This window comes from Bombina bombina, chromosome 11 (genome assembly GCF_027579735.1).
Source record: "Bombina bombina isolate aBomBom1 chromosome 11, aBomBom1.pri, whole genome shotgun sequence".
NCBI classification, from domain to species: domain Eukaryota; kingdom Metazoa; phylum Chordata; class Amphibia; order Anura; family Bombinatoridae; genus Bombina; species Bombina bombina.
In genome coordinates, this window is record NC_069509.1 from 39,434,680 (window position 1) to 39,456,875 (window position 22,196).

The 22,196-nt window shown below is 39.8% G+C and overlaps 1 protein-coding gene across 2 annotated transcripts in view; it reads left to right on the forward strand.

The window, feature by feature from the left end:
• The window catches only part of LOC128641701 (contactin-3), a 102,609-nt gene that overhangs the window by 10,189 nt on the left and 70,224 nt on the right, over positions 1-22,196 (forward strand). For both annotated transcript variants that reach the window (XM_053694232.1, XM_053694233.1), the window contains exons 2-4: positions 9,120-9,238; positions 10,098-10,314; positions 12,166-12,216. In XM_053694232.1, coding sequence (XP_053550207.1) covers positions 9,120-9,238; positions 10,098-10,314; positions 12,166-12,216 — 387 coding nt within the window. The remainder of the gene's footprint in view (positions 1-9,119; positions 9,239-10,097; positions 10,315-12,165; positions 12,217-22,196) is intronic.

Here is a 22,196-nt window from a genome sequence, read left to right on the forward strand (position 1 = left end):
TGGAAGTTATGGGGATAGTATATAGCAACTCCAGTATTCAGCGGGCACCACCAAAAGTAAAGGTATCCGGTGTCATGAATAGTATCAATTCTGGATCTATGTTAAAACTACCCCGAAATAACTATTTTCCGTCTGTTACAGTTGTATAGAAAATGCAAAAGATTTACAGAGCATTACAACTCATTATAACTGCACATTGGCTATTTTTACCTTCATATAAGGTTTTATTTACACCGGGGCATTGCCACACAGTCCTAGGTAAAGATTTATTAATTTGGCTCTACTAGCCTCCCTTTTCCCTACCCTTTCTCTATTAGTAAAATAAGTCAATTTGGTGGATACCTCTATGACTTTCTATTAGGTGAGGTCAGTTATTTCTACCTTTTGAATTACACACTGCTTGTGTGTACAAACTAAGTTGTATCTTTCCTAGTAGAAAATAATCTTATTGATACAACAAACATTTGTGTGTTGATTGTTCTCGCTATCTTGCAGACATTTGTGCCTCTTATGGTCGATTAGTCTAATTGTTTCTAAAGTTGATCTTTATACTATATAAGGTGATTTTTTATGTTATTCCAAGCAATTGAATTTTCATTCTGTGGAGATTTGGCAGATTGAATTGAAGGATGGCTTTTGTAGTCTCGGACGAACAATGGGAGGCTGAATTAGGTGAATCCCTTCAGCACAATATTAGTAGTGATGGAGACGATATACTAAACATATATGAAGCTTTTAAGAAATATAAAAATTTATTGACTAAACAAATAAGAATGAGGGCTGAGAAATATAGTCTTGAAAACTATATAAAACAAAAAATTGTTCCCAGGGGACTACGATTACATTTAGATCCAGGAATGCACATGAGGGGTGATGATGAGGATGGGGAGAACTTTATGGATGATTGGAATGAGAGACTCTCAGAGTGCTCTCTCGACCTCATGCAACGGATGGTTAATAAAGATATTAAGAAATTAGAAAAGATTAAAATTGAGATAGATGAAGCCCTAAGGATTGTCAACTCCTTTGAGGGGGATTCAAAATTCTCAAAACTAAACGATGAAACAAAAGAGCTGGTTTCCAAATTACAACAAGAAATTAAACAAAGAAAATGTAGGAAATTGAGCAGGGACCAAGATGACTATAAGAAAAATGAGGTGTATACTTATTACTTGAATAAAAATTCTTATGACTCAGGCACTGATTGTTCTGATGCCGAAGGTGAAAATAAATCATCAAAAAACGAAGGGGCCAAAGGACAGGTAAAAAAGAAAGGAAACGGGGAGGGAGGAAAAGACACAGATACAAACCAAAGCTCTCTGGAGATGTCCAGAGAACGGGGCAGACCCCAGAGAAGGGGGAGGAATTGGAGGAGAGGGGCAGGGCCGAGGATGAGAACACGTCGGGATTACAGGGGGGACTTTTAATTGATCCCCCCAGTAAAAGCAGTGATGAACTACAAATAGTCAACCTGTCAACCTTTCCTCTAAATAATGCCCATATAAGTCTACTTAAAAAGGGCTTAACGTTTTGTCCAACAAACTCACTGGACAAATTTACTGTGATAAAAGATCTCCACCTTTTCGCCCGTAAAGTAGTCCTGTCCTCCATAATGAAAGGGAAACAAACTAATAGTACTGAAGGTACTTTAGATAAAGATGATGCTATTGCTATCTCTGATCTTGTACATCTACTTGACTCCAATGAAACATCTGATTCCATGCCCTCTCTTGACACTCAAGAAAGACAACAGACAAGTACTATAGGCACTGTAGTCAAAATTGACTCTGGTTTAAAGAGAAAATCTGATTATATGCCCCCTCTAATGCTAGTCCCTGCAGTAAATCTTTTTGTTAAGGAAGTAGAAAGGGAAATAGAAAAAATACCCTATCATGGCATAGGTAAAAATAACCTTAATTTTAATGAGAGACGTGCGCTGTCAGACCTGATGAATAAATCAGGAATTGTCATAAAACAGGCCGACAAAGGGGGAAATCTGGTCATAATGGAGGAGTCCCTCTATATGAAAGAGGTCAACAAACAATTGAGAAACAAGGAGCAATACCAATGCCTACAGAATAATCCCTTAGACTCAATACAAGCAAACCTGCTACACCTTTTAAACGATGCCAGAAAAAGTGGCATAATAAGTAAAAGCGAATGGGGATATTTATATACGAAGTTTCCCAGAGTTCCAGTCTTTTATTGTATTCCCAAACTACACAAAAATTTACAAGAGCCATCTGGAAGACCCATTATTTCAGGTATTGGGAGCATTACTGAGAACCTGGGAAACTACGTCGATCAATTCCTTAAACCCTTTCTTCTGACCCTTACCTCCTATGTTAAGGACACCAGTGACCTACTTAGGAAACTGGACGGTTTAGAAGTAGAACAAGACACACTCTTGGTTTCTCTAGATGTGGAAGGTCTCTACTCCTCGATCCCACATGATGTGGGTTTGAGAGCGGCGAGATTTTTTCTAGAAAGCAGAGGTCCATCTTTTCAAAAACATACCGATTTTGTACTAACTCTTTTAGAGTTCGTGTTAAAAAATAATGTATTCACGTTTGATAAAAAGTTCTATAGACAAATGAGGGGCACAGCGATGGGGGCAACATGTGCCCCATCATACGCTTGCCTCCATCTGGGTCTATGGGAAACAAAAACAGTATTTAATGAACTGCAAAACTGGATTGATGAACATGTTCTCATCTGGTTACGGTATGTGGACGATGTCTTCCTCCTTTGGAGGGGGACGGAGAAATCATTGAAGGAATTTGTAAAAGTACTTAATAATAATAATTACAATATCCTCTTAACTTTTGACTTTGACACCAGTGAACTTACATTCCTAGATGTAAGAATCAAGAAAGAAGGTAAAAATTTGGCTACGGAAATTTTTCGTAAGGCCACTGCCACTAACAATATTCTAGAGGCATCTAGCCACCACCCAAAATCCCTTATAAGAGGTATCCCCGTGGGACAATTTTTACGCCTGAGGCGCAATTGTTCGAGCCTTAATAAATTTGATGCACACGCTGTTGAAATGTCCAATAGATTTGAAAATAGAGGGTATTCCAAACGAAACCTCAGATATGCTCGAAATAGAGCTAGGAGAACAGACAGGGATACACTCCTCTATAACACAACTCAGAAAACTGAAGAGCAAAAAGTGCGCTTCGTAACCCAATTCAACTGCCATTGGGACAAAATACGCACTATCTTGGATGAGAAATGGCAGTTTCTTAGAGCTGATGAGACAATAAGAAAAATTGTTGGGGAAAAACCCTCTCTGGTACCCAGGAGGGCTCCAAATCTCAAGGACAAATTAGTCAAGAGTCATTTTATTAAAAGCCCTAATGAGAAAAACTGGCTAGAAGAACAAAGAAAAATAAAAGGATGTTTTAAATGTGGACACTGTGTGTTCTGTAAATTCATTGTACGCACGAAAACATTCGCTACTGATTCCATCAGCTATCCTATAAAGCAATTTATAAATTGCAAGACAGAAAATGTAATTTATTTACTTTCTTGTTGCTGCCCGACTTTCTATGTGGGAAAAACAAGACGCATGCTGAAAGATAGGGTCTCTGAGCACAGAGACGACATAAAAGCAGCAGAGGATGGGGAAATCAGAAGTGGAGTGGCTCTCCACTTTATGAAATATCATAAATGCAATCCCCAGGACCTAAGAGTAACAGGCATTGAACACTGTTCCCTCCTTGGTAGAGGAGGAGACATTGATATTATACTACTTAGAAGGGAAACAGAATGGATCTATAAGCTACAGACCCTTATGCCCAAAGGGCTAAATGAAAAATTTGAATTTGCTGCTTTCCTCAAATAAAAAGGACAAAATTGATCTTCAAATCCCTATAAACCTAGTATGTAACATATATAGATTAGGGTTCCTTTTCAATCTGCCTCTTCACCTTAGAATGACTAACAAAATCTGTTATTAAAGCAAGTGAAAGATTTCGTCAATTTAATCATTCGTAATATATATTTTTTGTGGCATAATTCAATATTTTATCACCTTCCATATAAGAATCAACTAATATATCTAGTTTTTACTTCCATACCATATAGGAACCTTTTAAACACATGAATCGATGGACCAATAGTATGCGTGTAAAGCCTTTATTCATGTAGCTTAATAACATGGACAAATAAGGTTTTATTTTAGCATACACTGCAATAATTCCCAAAAGAACTATGGAAAAGTGGGCCTTTTCTTGCTCTTTTTACTTTTATATTTATTCCTTCTTTTCCTTTACGTACATATTCGTATATAATTCTTTCTTTTCTTTTAATGTTTGTTCTTTAGAGTTGTTCTATATAACCTAATACTTTTCACTGTGTATATATATTCACCGAATCCTCTTTGATCTATATAAATGGGCTGCGGCTCAGTAAATGCTTTTCATTGGCAACTACTGTCTTCAGACATCCTCCAATAAGCCTTTTGAAGGAGGTATATATTGCGGCTGCAAAGGAATCCAGCATCCGCTTTTGCCCTGAGGAAACCCCTGTGCTCTCTGGATGTCACGTGGGGGGTGAAACGTACGTCGGCAGTGACGTAAGAAGTGGAGACGGACATGCACGAAGGACAGATCGCTGTGGCGTCCACGCTGTGCTAGAATGTAGCACGTTTGTTTTGAATTGAAATCTATCTACACACGGAAACTTTTTGGAATTCTCCTTCAGAAAGCAAAGATACGGTTGTATAACTAACTGAGCATTTACCATCTGACTTTTCAGCTCAAACCACCTGGATATCCGAAGGTGTAACAATGTACCATCTGTATACACAGTTCCTTTCTATGGGACATGCTTAAGCCCTGAAAAGGGTGTTTCATTTACATTATTCTTATCACAATCTGTGTACATGTTTGCTCTTGATATTCAGATACTGGTGTATATCAGTTATAATGAGTTGTAATGCTCTGTAAATCTTTTGCATTTTCTATACAACTGTAACAGACGGAAAATAGTTATTTCGGGGTAGTTTCAACATAGATCCAGAATTGATACTATTCATGACACCGGATACCTTTACTTTTGGTGGTGCCCGCTGAATACTGGAGTTGCTATATACTATCCCCATAACTTCCACTGGTCTGAATAAATACTGTTCAACTAATACATGTATATTGTATATTGCTTAATGCTATTAAGTTTCAAACGGTTAGTCTGTATATACTGGGTTTAAGAAACATAGATCCTGAAATATGATAACATGACACCTGATACCTCTCATATAGTTGGTGGTGCCCGCTGTTACAGGTGTTGTTTCTTCTAGCCCCCTACAGACTATACTGTCATCTACTAGAAATTATTTTGAGGATGTTTCTTTGCACAATTTGGCCAAATTCAGGTATAGTGCACATGACTTAAGCATTACATGTTTCATCTTACAATATTGTTCGTGTGAATTCCTTTTTGTTCATCTGTATACATGTGTTGTTTTGACATAGATCCTCAATGATCACTATGGTGGCGCATTTTACGTCTAATCGTAACCACCCTCTAGTGGAGGTGTTGTCAATCTAAATTAGTTAAATCTTGTTTGCTTTCCTGGTTTAATCTGTGTGTACTAAAATAAAACAGCACAGCCAATCTGTTCATGTGCATTGATCCAATTACGCTTCTTGACTCATCGATTCATGTGTTCCTTAATTTAGTGGTAACCTTCTATTCAACTTCGGCGCTGGGTGGCACTTGTGAATGTGGGGAGTGAGTATATATCTACACACACCGCTATTTTAGCGGAGCTCTAGAATTTACGAAGCAAATTTAAATTAAAATAAAAAATATGTGCTGCAATCCCTGTCTATACATTATAGCAATCTAATTGCGGTTGTTGTAGTATCTCCCTTTTTCTATTCGATTATCTAAATATTTAAAGGGTCTGCACATTGGCTATTTTTACCTTCATATAAGGTTTTATTTACACCGGGGCGTTGCCACACAGTCCTAGGTAAAGATTTATTAATTTGGCTCTACTAGCCTCCCTTTTCCCTACCCTTTCTCATAAATATTACCCCTCTGTTTTTTCTATCCAAGCTCCCGGAGTCCCGCTCAGTTTATTGCACATCTTATACAGCTCACGCTCTCTGTGCATCTCAGGTTATGTGACATTATAAATTGATGTACATAGAACAGAGCACTGTGGCTGACCTCTACATACTCGTAACACAAAACAAATAAAGCATTCCCTTCCCTACACTATCTTTTAGGATCTTTGGAATGCCTGCTAAATAGACAAACCACTGATGCGGTCACAAAACCTGAGATGCACAGAGAGCGTGAGCTGTATAAGATGTGCAATAAACTGAGCGGGACTCCGGGAGCTTGGATAGAAAAAACAGAGGGGTAATATTTATGAGACAGCAGCTGTCTCCCTGAGCAGTGTGTTGGGCGGTCCCTCTTTCACTCGCACTACAAGTAAGATTAAAAAATAGGGTAAATACATTTTGTTTTTAAAAAATGATAATGAATTATTAGCTTACAGATGAGGCCAGTTCAAATGATACTATTCAGGGAAAAACACTAAGATAATCGCTGTAGATTTAGTCATGCTGTGCTCAGTGTGCTGTCTACAACTCTACAGACGTGCGCGCTCACAGCAAAGCAGAGACTTCTGGGAGGTTTGTCTACACATAACTTTCTGCCATGTCTGCACGGAGCGGTCAGAAAGTGAAATAAATGTAAAAAAAGTAAACATATAATAAAAATAAATAGCAAATTGCATTTAAAAAAACAAAACAAACATTATGAATAAAAAAAACAAAATAACCTAATGGCAAGTTTTTAACCCCTTAATGACCACAGCACTTTTCCATTTTCTGTCCGTTTGGGACCAAGGCTATTTTTACATTTCTGCAGTGTTTGTGTTTAGCTGTAATTTTCCTCTTACTCATTTACTGTACCCACACATATTATATACCGTTTGTATACTCATTACTGTACCCACACATATTATATACCGTTTTTCTCGCCACTAAATGTACTTTCTAAAGATACCATTATTTTCATCATATCACTAATCATATCACTAATATCTTTCAGGAATCCCTGAATATCCCTTGACATGTATATATTTTTTTTTAGTAGACATCCCAAATTATTGATCTAGGACAATTTTGGTATATTTCATACCACCATTTCACCGCCAAATGCGATCAAATACAAAAAATCGTTCACTTTTTCACAAATTTTTTCACAAACTTTTGGTTTCTCACTGAAATTATTTACAAACAACTTGTGCAATTATGGCATAAATGGTTGTAAATTCTTCTCTGGGATCCCCTTTGTTCAGAAATAGCAGACATATATGGCTTTGGTGTTGCTTTTTGGTAATTAGAAGGCTGCTAAATGCCACTGCGCACCACAAGTGTATTATGCCCAGCAGTTAAGGGGTTAATTAGGGAGCTTTTAGGGAGCTTGTAGGGTTAATTTAAGCTTTAGTGTAGTATAGTAGACAACCCCAAGTATTGATCTAGGCACATTTTGGTATATTTCATGCCACCATTTCACCGCCAAATGCGATCAAATTGAAAAAAAAGTTAAATTTTTCACAATTTTAGGTTTCTCACTGAAATAATTTACAAACAGCTTGTGCAATTATGGCACAAATGGTTGTAAATACTTGTCTGGGATCCCCTTTGTTCAGAAATAGCAGACATATATGACTTTGGCGTTGCTTTCTGGTAATTAGAAGGCCGCTAAATCCTGCTGCGCCTCACACGTGTATTATGGCTAGCAGTGAAGGGGTTAATTAGGGAGTTTGTAGGGAGCTTGCAGGGTTAATTTTAGCTTTAGTGTAGAGATCAGCCTCCCACCTGACACATCCCACCCCCTGATCCCTCCCAAACAGCTCCCTTCCCTCCCCCACCCCACAATTGTCCCCGCCATCTTAAGTACTGGCAGAAAGTCTGCCAGTACTAAAATAAAAGGGTTTTTTAAAAAAAAATTTTTTTTTTTTAGCATATTTACATATGCTAGGGTGTAGGATCCCCCCCTTAGCCCCCAACCTCCCTGATCCCCCCCAAAACCGCTCTCTAACCCTCCCCTCTGCCTCATTGGGGGCCATCTTGGGTACTGGCAGCTGTCTGCCAGTACCCAGTTTGCAAAAAAAAGTGCTTTTTTTATTTTTGTTTGGCTTTTTTCTGTAGTGTAGCTTCCTCCCCCACACAGACAAACCCCCACCACCTTGCTGATCTTTTATTTTTTTTAAAATATTTAGACATTTATACTTTTTTATTAATACATTTTCTGTAGTGTAGCGCTTCCCACCCGCTCCCTCCCCGTGCACGCGCCCGCCCTCCCGTGCACGCGCGCACGTCCGTGCGCGCCCCCGCTCATCCCCGCCCACGATCCCGCCCCCCCTGCACATAACCAGGGCCATCGATGGCCGCCACCCGCCTCCCGGTCCGGCTCCCACCCACCAACGCAGGGAGCCACCGATCTCCGGTGCAGAGAGGGCCACAGAGTGGCTCTCTCTGCACCGGATGGCTACCAAAGGTTATTGCAGGATGCCTCCATATCGAGGCATCACTGCAATAACCGGAAAGCAGCTGGAAGCGAGCAGGATCGCTTCCAGCTGCTTTCCACACCGAGGACGTGCAGGGTACGTTCTCAGGCATTAACTGCCTTTTTTTTGAGGACGTACCCTGCACGTCCTCGGTCGTTAAGGGGTTAAAGTCCCTTTACTTGGTATGCGCATGCAAGTGAAGAAGGGAGTGTGCATTGAGTATTGCATAGAACGTGCGTTACAACATGTCAGCCAGCACTGCATTCAGTAGGCGGTGGTTTAGGGGTATTATTGAAAATAAAAAAAAAATGTGCAGATGCTAAATAAAGAAATAAAGAAAGAAATAATATATAAAACAAAGCAAAATAGATTTAAAAAAATTATAATTACATTAAAACAGATGGTGTTTAGGGTCCCTTTAAAAAAGCAAAATGACAAATTGGGATAAAAAAACAAACCTATAAGCTACAGAGCCATTTGTATTTATAGTTTGTTATAGAATGAGTCAAATTGCTGTTTTCACTGTAATAAACTCATCACAAGCACAAATACTGACAAATATACATTATTCTCTTTTCAGTTAACAGATTTCACGCCCCAGCGGATGCCTCTACCTCTTCATCTTTTCGTTCCCATGATGTTCTCTTGTCATGTGTGTTTGAGGTCAAGCCCAAGCCGCTAAACATGTCTTTATTGACTGTGCAGTGCAGTGGCGTCACTAGGGGGGGGCGGGGGGGGGCGGGCCGCACCCGGGTGACACCCTCCAGGGGGTGACACAAAAAAAAAAAAAAAAAAAAAATTTTTTTTTTTTTTTTTTTTTTTTTACATTTTATTGAAATTCAAAGAAATACAATGTTGAGATGCATAGATTATTTTATTAGAGGCTGGCATTTGTGAACATTAGTGGGACTGGGGAAGTTGTAGACACACAATTTTTTTGCCCCTTGAGCCAGTGCTGCAATTTCAACAAATAGTTTTCCCGGCTGCTTTTGCTTGTTTGTACTTTGCTCCTCCCCTGCCCAATTTCACTATGAATGTTGTGGGTGTGCCGTGGGGCTTGCAAAGTTGCGCTGCTAGCCTAAACCTGCCTGCCTATCTGTGCTCACTGCTCAGTGACACGCGGCCCAGGGCTGTGCACTGACAGACTTGGAACAGAGTCAGAGAGCAGAATTTTCATAGTTTGTGCGCCTAAACCTTTTCTTCAGTGATTTATTTTAGAGTGCTCTGTTTATCTTTCATTTGATGTTCTGCTGAGCCAGGGAGGAGCTCTAGGCATGAGCTTCATAATTAATGCAGTGCAGTTTACATATTTTGTATGTGTGTGTGTCTGAGTTTTTGTGTGTCTCAGTGTTTTTGTGTGTGTGTTTTTGTGTGTGTGTTTTTGTGTGTGTGTCTGAGTGTGTTTCCGAGTGTTTGTGTGTGCATCTGAGTATGTTTTTAAGTGTGTCTGAGTGTTTGTATGTGTGTATGCCTGTGTTTTTGTGTGTGTCTGCTTTCTGGGGGGGGGTGACACCATGACTTACCGCACCGGGTGACACCAACCCTAGTGACGCCACTGGTGCAGTGGCTCCATGATGCGCGGCCACTGGTAGAATTTAGAAACAATAGTCTGGTGTCTCACGACCCTCGGGCTTTGCTGTCTGTGGAACAGCTGAGAAAGGAGAACGCTTCTCTTGTCCTGACCAACCCAACCTTGTCTGACAGCGGCAACTACACCTGTGTGCTCCAGTATGGCAAAACGACTGAGCTAATACACATTGTCTTAACGGTTCAAGGTACAGAAAATCATGATGTGTACACTTATACATACATGCACACTTGTACACACATGCACACACGCATGCACCCACATACACACATGCACACATGCACCTACACATACACACTTGTACACACATGCACCCACATACACACATGCACCTACACATACACACTTGTACACACATATAAACACACACATGCACCCACATACACACATGCACCTACACATACACACTTGTACACACATATAAACACACACATGCACCCACATACACACATGCACCTACACATACACACTTGTACACACATATAAACACACACATGCACCCACATATACACACATATGTACACACATGCAGACACACATACACACTTGTACACACACGCATACACACATGCACCCACACATACACACATGTGCCACATGTAAACACACATATGCACCCACATATACACATATGCAGACAAACACACAAACATGCACATACACAAACGCAGACACACATGTGCACACTCATGCACTTACATGTACACACACATGTACCAACATATACACGCTTGTACACACACATGCACCCACATATACACACATGTACACACACGCACCAACATATACACACTTGTACACACACACACATGCACCCACATACACACATGTACACACACGCACCAACATATACACACTTGTACACACACACACATGCACCCACATATACACACATGTACACACACGCACCAACATATACACACTTGTACACACACACACATGCACCCACATATACACACATGTAAACACATGCAGACAAGCACACAAATCCATCCACACATGCACAAAAGCTGACACAAATGTTCACACATACACACATGCACAAACGCAGATGAACACACACACGCATGCACACACATGCACAAATGCAGATACATGCAGACACACATGCACAAATGCAGGAACCACACACATACACCCACACATACACAGAGACACATGCACAAATGCAGACAAACACACACATACACAAACGCAGACAAACACACATACACACATGCTCCCATGCATACACAAACACACACACACACATGCACCCAAACATGCACAAATGCAGAAACACACACATGCACACACTTATACCCACACATAAACAGACACAGACACACATGCACACACACATACACAGACACACACACGCATACACACATGTACACACATACACAAACACAGACACACGTGTACACATGCACACAATCCACCACACATACACAAACACAGACACATAAACACACATAGAAACAAACGCATACAGAAACATGCACCACACAGATACACACAGAGAAACACCCAGACATATACAGACACACACACACATGCACACATATAAACACAGATATACACATATGCACATACATGCACCCACACACACATACAAACACAGATACAAAAACGCACATGCACGTGCACACACACAGACACAAAGGCTATTAATGCACACACACAGGCACAATATTTCTTAAAACAATTTTTCCCCATACTAAGTGCAGAAACCCAACAGAACTAAAAGCAATAGCTAGCTGAATAAATGAAAGGTTCAGCACTACCTCTACCTCCATGGGTAAGTCTCTTATTATACCTCACTAGAATATAAGCTCTTCGGACAAAATCTCCCATTATATACCTGTATAATATTTGTAATAAAGCTGTAAGCTTCTTACAAATATAGCCACAAAAAGGGCTGCCCCCTCCTAATCTGCCGCCCTAGGCAAAAATACGCCTCAGGGATATCTGAATCATTTCATTGTCTGTTGGTCAATGTTTTGAATATTTTAGCACTTTTTTCAATAAAGCTAATATTTTGTATTCTTTACTTTAGAAGAACGTATCCAAATCTATGCCGTGCCACATCCTAGAGAAAAATATGACGGTAAGATAAGTATTAAATATTATAAGAATCTAACTAAAAATTGCTATGTTTTTCATCTTAATTTATGAAAATATTATTTGGGAAAGATTTCATTTTTGATGATATTTAATTTAATCCTGCAAATTATAATTAAATCCAATTAAAATATGACCAATTTATTCTGTAATAAACAAAATTATGCAATTTTACAAATAATACAGATTCACATACGGCTAGATTTGGAGTTTTGTCGGTAACGACCCGAAAATCTAACGCCGGCTTTTTTCTGGCCGCACCATAAAAATAACTCTGGTATTGAGAGTCCACAGAATGGCTGCGTTAGGCTCCAAAAAAGGAGCATAGAGCATATTTAACGCAGCTTCAACTCTCGATACCAGAGTTGCTTACGGACGCGGCCAGCCTCAAAAACGTGCTCGTGCACGATTCCCCCATAGAAAACAATGGGGCTGTTTGAGCTGAAAAAAACCCAAACACCTTCAAAAAAGCCGCGTTCAGCTCCTAACGCAGCCCCATTGTTTGCTATGGGGGAACACTTCCTACGTCTGCACCTAACACTCTAACATGTACCCCGAGTCTAAACACCCCTAACCTTACACTTATTAACCCCTAATCTGCCGCCCCCGCTATCGCTGACCCCTGCATATTATTTTTAACCCCTAATCTGCCGCTCCGTAAACCGACGCTACTTACATTATCCTTATGTACCCCTAATCTGCTGCCCCTAACACCGCCGACCCCTATATTATATTTATTAACCCCTAATCTGCCCCCCACAACGTCGCCTCCACCTGCCTACACTTATTAACCCCTAATCTGCTGAGCGGACCTGAGCGCTACTATAATAAAGTTATTAACCCCTAATCCGCCTCACTAACCCTATAATAAATAGTATTAACCCCTAATCTGCCCTCCCTAACATCACCGACACCTAACTTCAATTATTAACCCCTAATCTGCCGACCGGAGCTCACCGCTATTCTAATAAATGGATTAACCCCTAAAGCTAAGTCTAACCCTAACACTAACACCCCCCTAAATTAAATATAATTTTAATCTAACGAAATTAATTAACTGTTATTAAATAACTTATTCCTATTTAAAGCTAAATACTTACCTGTAAAATAAATCCTAATATAGCTACAATATAAATTATAATTACATTGTAGCTATTTTAGGATTAATATTTATTTTACAGGCAACTTTGTAATTATTTTAACCAGGTACAATAGCTATTAAATAGTTAAGAACTATTTAATAGTTACCTAGTTAAAATAATTACAAAATTATCTGTAAAATAAATCCTAACCTAAGTTACAATTAAACCTAACACTATACTATCATTAAATTAATTAAATAAAATACCTACAATTACCTACAATTAAACCTAACACTACACTATCAATAAATAAATTAAATACAATTCCTACAAATAAATACAATGAAATAAACTAACTAAAGTGCAAAAAATAAAAAAGAACTAAGTTACAAAAAATAAAAAAATATTTACAAACATAAGAAAAATATTACAACAATTTTAAACTAATTACACCTACTCTAAGCCCCCTAATAAAATAACAAAGACCCCCAAAATAACAAAATGCCCTACCCTATTCTAAATTAATACATTTCAAAGCTCTTTTACCTTACCAGCCCTGAACAGGGCACTTTGCGGGGCATGCCCCAAGAAATTCAGCTCTTTTGCCTGTAAAAAAAAAACATGCAATACCCCCCCCAACATTACAACCCACCACCCACATACCCCTAATCTAACCCAAACCCCCCTTAAATAAACCTAACACTAAGCCCCTGAAGATCTTCCTACCTTGTCTTCACCCTACCAGGTTCACCGATCCGTCCTGAAGAGCTCCTCCGATGTCCTGATCCAAGCCCAAGCGGGGGGCTGAAGAGGTCCATGATCCGGCTGAAGTCTTCATCTAAGCGGGAGCTGAAGAGGTCCATGATCCGGATGAAGTCTTCATCCAAGCGGGAGCTGAAGAGGTCCATGATCCGGATGAAGTCTTCTATCAACGGCATCTTCAATCTTCTTTCTTCTGGATCCAACTTGCAGACCTCCAACGCGGAACATCCTGCTGGCCCGACGGACTACCGACGAATGAAGGCTCCTTTAAGGGACGTCATCCAAGATGGCGTCCCTCGAATTCCGATTGGCTGATAGGATTCAGCCAATCGGAATTAAGGTAGGAATATTCTGATTGGCTGATGGAATCAGCCAATCAGAATCAAGATCAATCCGATTGGCTGATCCAATCAGCCAATCAGATTGAGCTTGCATTCTATTGGCTGTTCCAATCAGCCAATAGAATGCAAGCTCAATCTGATTGGCTGATTGGATCAGCCAATCGGATTGATCTTGATTCTGATTGGCTGATTTAAAGGAACCATCATTCGTCGTTCAGTCATCGGCCAGGATGGATGTTCCGCGTCGGAGGTCTTCAGGATCCTGCCGCTCCGCTCCGGATGGATGACAATAGAAGATCCCGCTTGGATGAAGACTTCAATCGGATGGAAGACCTCTTCTGCCCCGCTTGGATGAAGACTTCAGCCGGATCATGGACCTCTTCAGCTCCCGCTTGGATGAAGACTTCAGCCGGATCATGGACCTCTTCAGCCCCCCGCTTGGGCTTGGATCAGGACATCGGAGGAGCTCTTCAGGACGGATCGGTGAACCTGGTAGGGTGAAGACAAGGTAGGAAGATCTTCAGGGGCTTAGTGTTAGGTTTATTTAAGGGGGGTTTGGGTTGATTAGGGGTATGTGGGTGGTGGGTTGTAATGTTGGGGGGGGGTATTGTATGGTTTTTTTTTTACAGGCAAAAGAGCTGAATTTCTTGGGGCATGCCCCGCAAAGGGCCCTGTTCAGGGCTGGTAAGGTAAAAGAGCTTTGAAATTTATTAATTTAGAATAGGGTAGGGCATTTTGTTATTTTGGGGGTCTTTGTTATTTTATTAGGGGGCTTAGAGTAGGTGTAATTAGTTTAAAATTGTTGTAATATTTTTCTTATGTTTGTAAATATTTTTTTATTTTTTGTAACTTAGTTCTTTTTTATTTTTTGTACTTTAGTTAGTTTATTTCATTGTAGTTATTTGTAGGAATTGTATTTAATTTATTTATTGATAGTGTAGTGTTAGGTTTAATTGTAGGTAATTGTAGGTATTTTATTTAATTAATTTAATGATAGTATAGTGTTAGGTTTAATTGTAACTTAGGTTAGGATTTATTTTACAGGTAATTTTGTAATTATTTTAACTAGGTAACTATTAAATAGTTCTTAACTATTTGATAGCTATTGTACCTGGTTAAAATAATTACAAAGTTGCCTGTAAAATAAATATTAATCCTAAAATAGCTACAATGTAATTATAATTTATATTGTAGCTATATTAGGGTTTATTTTACAGGTAAGTATTTAGCTTTAAATAGGAATACTTTATTTAATAAGAGTTAATTTATTTCGTTAGATTTAAATTATATTTAATTTAGGGGGGTGTTAGTGTTAGGGTTAGACTTAGCTTTAGGAGTTAATACATTTATTAGAATAGCGGTGAGCTCCGGTCGGCAGATTAGGGGTTAATGTTTGAAGTTAGGTGTCGGCGATGTTAGGGAGGGCAGATTAGGGGTTAATACTATTTATTATAGGATTAGTGAGGCGGATTAGGGGTTAATACATTTAATATAGTAGCGGTGCGGTCCGCTCGGCAGATTAGGGGTTAATAAGTGTAGGCAGGTGGAGGCGACGTTGAGGGGGGCAGATTAGGGGTTAATAAATATAATATAGGGGTCGGCGGTGTTAGGGGCAGCAGATTAGGGGTACATAGCTATAATGTAGGTGGCGGCGCTTTGCGGTCAGCAGATTAGGGGTTAATTATTGTAGGTAGCTGGCGGCGACGTTGTGGGGGGCAGATTAGGGGTTAATAAATATAATACAGGGGTCGGCGGTGTTAGGGGCAGCAGATTAGGTGTACATAAGTATAACGTAGGTGGCGGTCAGCAGATTAGGGGTTAAAAAATTTAATCGAGTGGCGGCGATGTGGGGGGACCTCAATTTAGGGGTACATAGGTAGTTTATGGGTGTTAGTGTACTTTAGAGCACAGTAGTTAAGAGCTTTATGAACCGGCGTTAGCCCAGAAAGCTCTTAACTACTGACTTTTTTCCTGCGGCTGGAGTTTTGTCGTTAGATGTCTAACGCTCACTTCAGACACGACTCTAAATACCGGAGTTAGGAAGATCCCATTGAAAAGATAGGATACGCAATTTACGTAAGGGGATCTGCGGTATGGAAAAGTCGCGGCTGAAAAGTGAGCGTTAGACCCTATTTTGAGTGACTCCAAATACCGGAGTTAGCCTAAAACCAGCGTTAGGAGCCTCTAACGCTGGTTTTCACGGCTACCGCCAAACTCCAAATCTAGGCCATAGTATTTGTGAAGCCAAAATATACAAAGACACTCAAAAAAAAATCAAGGCTGTACAAACATACGCCTAGATTTAGAGTTCTGCGTTAGCCGTCCAAACCAGCGTTAGGGGGTCCTAACGCTGGTTTTGGCCGCCCGCTGGTATTTGGAGTCAGTCAGGAAAGGGTCTAACGCTCTCACTTTCCAGCCGCGACTTTTCAATACCGCAGATCCCCCTACGCCAATTGCGTAGCCTATCTTTTCAATGGGATCTTTCTAACGCTGGTATTTAGAGTCTTGGCTGAAGTGAGCATTAGAAATCTAACGACAAAACTCCAGCCGCAGAGAAAAGCCAGGAGTTAAGAGCTTTCTGGGCTAACGCTGGTTCATAAAGCTCTTAACTACTGTGCTCTAAAGTACACTAACACCCATAAACTACCTATGTACCCCTAAAACGAGGTCCCTCCACATCGCCGCAACTATAATAAAAATGTTTAACCCCCTAATCTGCCGACCGCACACCGCTGCAACCTACATTATCCCTATGTACCCCTAATCTTCTGCCCCTAACATCGCCGACCCCTATATTATATTTATTAACCCCAAATCTGCCCCCCCCAACGTCGCCGCTACCTACCTACAATTATTAACCCCTAATCTGCTGACCGGACCTCACCGCTACTATAATAAATGTATTAGACCCCTAAACCGCTGCACTCCCGCCTCAAAAACCCTATAATAAATATTATTAACCCCTAATCTGCCCTCCCTAACATCTCCGACACCTAACTTCAAGTATTAACCCCTAATCTGCTGACCGCACACCGCTGCAACCTACATTATCCCTATATACCCCTAATCTGCTGCCCCTAACATCGCTGACCCCTATATTTTATTTATTAACCAATAATCTGCCCCCCCCAACGTCGCCGCTACCTACCTACAATTATTAACCCCTAATCTGCCGACCGGACCTCACCGCTACTATAATAAATGTATTAACCCCTAAACCGCCGCACTCCCGCCTCAAAAACCCTATAATAAATATTATTAACCCCTAATCTGCCCTCCCTAACATCGCCGACACCTAACTTCAAGTATTAACCCCTAATCTGCCGACCGGACCTCGCCGCTACTCTAATAACTGTATTAACCCCAGTGATGTGCAGTCACTAGAGGCAGGTGAGGCAGTGCTTCACCTCTCATATGGGCAAAAATATATATTTTTTATTGGCTTTAAAAAAAAAATTGTAAATTTTTTCCCCCAGCATTTTTTTTTCTCACAGCTATATGTTGTGCAATGAAGAGGCACAATCAGGTCTGCCCACCATTACACAACATGCTGCGCCATCTACTGGATGCAAGTGGTTAAGATCATTGCATGGCTCATTAACTGCTTATTTGAGGCAGTCCTATTTGGGCTGAACCAATCCAGTGAGAGGCATTAGTAAGTGGAACTTAGGGTTGGGGCTGGATGTTAAATCATATAAAACAAAACAAAAACGCAAAAAAACAACTTTCATATATTTTGTTGCTGTCCTGTGAACCTGCTAGCTTTGCTAAAGTGAAAAAGAGAGTTCTGTTCTTCCCCTCTAAGTGCAGTGGAATGTGCCACTGTCACTTCCTGAATCCTTACAGAGCAGGAGAGAGGCACAGAGAGCAGTGTTTCATCCACATCTTGTTAAAGTAAGATTTTACTGATAGGGATTCTGTTAGTTAAAATGATAATTTAATGAATGTGGTTTAGTGTTTGTTTACTCTTTTATAGCAGGGTCGTTTTTGTATTTTGTTTACTCAAACTTTATACCCACTAACTTAGCAGCTTGCCTCTGTACTTCACACTAAATTATAGACTAATTTTCTGAACTCTCTGTAGCTCTGCTGTTTTATTACTTTAAAATGCAGTGGTCCCTCTCCCCCCTTGTGTGTGTGTGTGTGTCTCTCTCTCTATCTATCCATCTCTCTCCTTATGTGTTGTTCTCCCCCATGGTCTCTTTCTCTCTCTGTCTCTCTTCCTCCCCCTCTGACTCTCATCCCTTATGTAATGAAAGAATCTATAAGCATAATTTGCAGCATTAAAGTAAAAAGTATGTTTTAAACATATTTTAATGGGCATGGATTTCTAGATCTCATAATCAGAGCAAGCATTGTGTTATCTGGCAAGTGTTTCTTTTACAATCCTTTTAGACTAAAATCAGATGTTTACTAAGTTGACCAGTTTTCCAAGACACCATTTAAAGGGACATGAAACCCATATGAAACCCATATGCAAATTTAAATAACTTTCCAATTTACATCTAATATCTAATTTTCTTTATTCTTTTGATGTCCTTTGTTGAAAATCATATCTAAATATGCTCAGTAGCTGCTGATTGGTGGCTGCACATAGATACCTCATGTGATTGGCTCACCCATGTGCATTGCTATTTCTTCAACAAAGGATATCTAAAGAATGAAGGCGTATCCTAGCCACTGCCTCACCATCCTCTAACGTCACTGCACGTCACTGATTAACCCCTAAAGCTAAGTCTAACCCTAACACTAACACCCCCCTAAATTAAATATAATTTTATTCTAACTAAATAAATTAAATCTTATTAAATAAATTATTCCTATTTAAAGCTAAATACTTACCTGTACAATAAACCCTAATATAGCTACAATATAAATAATAATTATATTGTAGCTATTTTAGGATAATATTTATTTTACAGACAACTTTGTATTTATTTTAACCAGGTACAATAGCTATTAAATAGTTAATAACTATTTAATAGCTACCTAGTTAAAATAAATACAAAATTACCTGTAAAATAAATCCTAACCTAAGTTACAATTAAACCTAACACTACACTATCAATAAATAAATTAACTAAACTATCTACAATTATCTACAATTAAATACAAATAAATGCACTAACTAAAGTACAAAAAATAAAAAAAGAACTAAGTTACAAAAAATAAAAAAATAATTTACAAACATTATAAAAATATTACAACAATTTTAAGCTAATTACACCTACTCTAAGCCCCCTAATAAAATAACAAAGCCCCCCAAAATAAAAAAATGCCCTACCCTATTCTAAAATAAAAATTGTATAGCTCTTTTACCTTACCAGTCCTCAAAATGGCCTTTTGCGGGGCATGCCCCAAAGAATTCTGCTCTTTTGCCTGTAAAAAAACCCCATACAATACCCCCCCAACATTACAACCCACCACCCTCATACCCCTAATCTAACCCAAACCCCCCTTAAATAAACCTAACCCTAAGACCCTGAAGATCTTCCTACCTTGTCTTCACCACGCCGGGTATCACCGATCCGTCCAGAAGAGGGTCCGAAGTCTTCATCCTATCAGGCAAGAAGAGCTCCTCCAGAGGGTCCAAAGTCTTCATCCTATCGGGCAAGAAGAGGACATCCGGACCGGCAAACATTTTCATCCAGGCGGCATCTTCTATCTTCTTCCATCCGGCGCGGAGCGGGTCCATCTTCAAGCAGCCGATGCGGAGCCATCCTTCATCACCGACGCCCTAAGCCCGAATGAAGGTTCCTTTAAGGGACGTCATCCAAGATGGCGTCCCTCAAATTCCGATTGGCTGATAGGATTCTATCAGCCAATCGGAATTAAGGTAGGAATAATCTGATTGGCTGATGGAATCAGCCAATCAGATTGAAGTTCAATCGGATTGGCTGATCCAATCAGCCAATCAGATTGAGCTTGCATTCTATTGGCTGATCGGAACAGCCAATAGAATGCGAGCTCAATCTGATTGGATCAGCCAATCCGATTGAACTTCAATCTGATTGGCTGATTCCATCAGCCAATCAGATTATTCCTACCTTAATTCCGATTGGCTGATAGAATCCTATCAGCCAATCGGAATTCGAGGGACGCCATCTTGGATGACGTCCCTTAAAGGAACCTTCATTCGGACTTAGGACGTCGGTGATGAAGGATGGCTCCGCATCGGCTGCTTGAAGATGGACATACTCCGCGCCGGATGGAAGAAGATAGAAGATGCCGCCTGGATGAAGATGTTTGCCGGTCCGGATGTCCTCTTCTTAATTTAAATAGTTTAGTTATTAACTATTTAATAGCTATTGTACCTGGTTAAAATAAATACAAAGTTGTCTGTAAAATAAATATTAATCCTAAAATAGCTACAATATAATTATTATTTATATTGTAGCTATATTAGGGTTTATTGTACAGGTAAGTATTTAGCTTTAAATAGGAATAATTTATTTAATAAGATTTAATTTATTTCATTAGAATAAAATTATATTTAACTTAGGGGGGTGTTAGTGTTAGGGTTAGACTTAACTTTAGGGGTTAATACAGTTATTAGAGTAGCGGCGAGGTCCGGTCGGCAGATTAGGGGTTAATACTTGAAGTTAGGTGTCGGCGATGTTAGGGAGGGCAGATTAGGGGTTAATAATATTTATTATAGGGTTTTTGAGGCGGGAGTGAGGCGGATTAGGGGTTAATACATTTATTATAGTAGCGGTGAGGTCCGGTCGGCAGATTAGGGGTTAATAATTGTAGGTAGGTAGCGGCAACGTTGGGGGGGTGGGCAGATTAGGGGGTAATAAATATTATGTAGGGGTCGGCGGTGTTAGGGGCAGCAGATTAGGGGTACATAGGGATAACGTAGGTTGCGGCGGTGTACGGAGCGGCAGATTAGTTGTTAAAAAAAATATGCAGGGGTCAGCGATAGCGGGGGCGGCAGATTAGGGATTAATAAGTGTAAGGTTAGGGGTGTTTAGACTCGGGGTACATGTTAGGGTGTTAGGTGCAGACTTAGGAAGTGTTTCCCCATTGGAAACAATGGGGCTGCGTTAGGAGCTGAACGCTGCTTTTTTGCAGGTGTTAGGTTTTTTTTCAGCTCAAACTGCCCCATTGTTTCCTATGGGGATATCGTGCACGAGCACGTTTTTGAAGCTGGCCGTGTCCGTAAGCACCGCTGGTATTTAGAGTTGCAGTGGCGGTAAATTATGCTATACGCTACCTTTTTGGAGCCTAATGCAGCCCTTCTGTGAACTCTAAATACCAGCGGTATTTAAAAGGTGCGGGGGAAAAAAAGCATGCGTAGCTAACGCACCCCTTTGGCCGCAGAACTCTAAATCTAGGCGAAAGATTATGAATTGTAAGTTACCTAACAAAGAAGAATAAAACAAACTAACAAACCAATTAGACTTGTTCACAATTTAGTAATTATACATTTTTCAGATGACTCACAGAATCTGCATATGTTCAGACTAATGATTACCAATTCTTTCAAAGCAGAATGCACATGTCTAATATATAGTAGAACTAATATATTTGAATGAAACTGTATAAATTAAAAAGTTAAAAATAACTAAACTAGTGCTAGTAATACAAGCCAGCAGCAACAGAAAAAATACAATGTTTTTTCTCTATTTATTTATTTATTTATTTATTTTAATGGGGTCAGGGCTTCACAGGAATTAGCAGCATTCAGTTAGTTCATTTGTTTTAATTAAGAGAAGCTCTTTTATTTAGATCAATGCCACAGATATAGAAAGTATTGCTGTTTTTTCATTTGTCTGAAA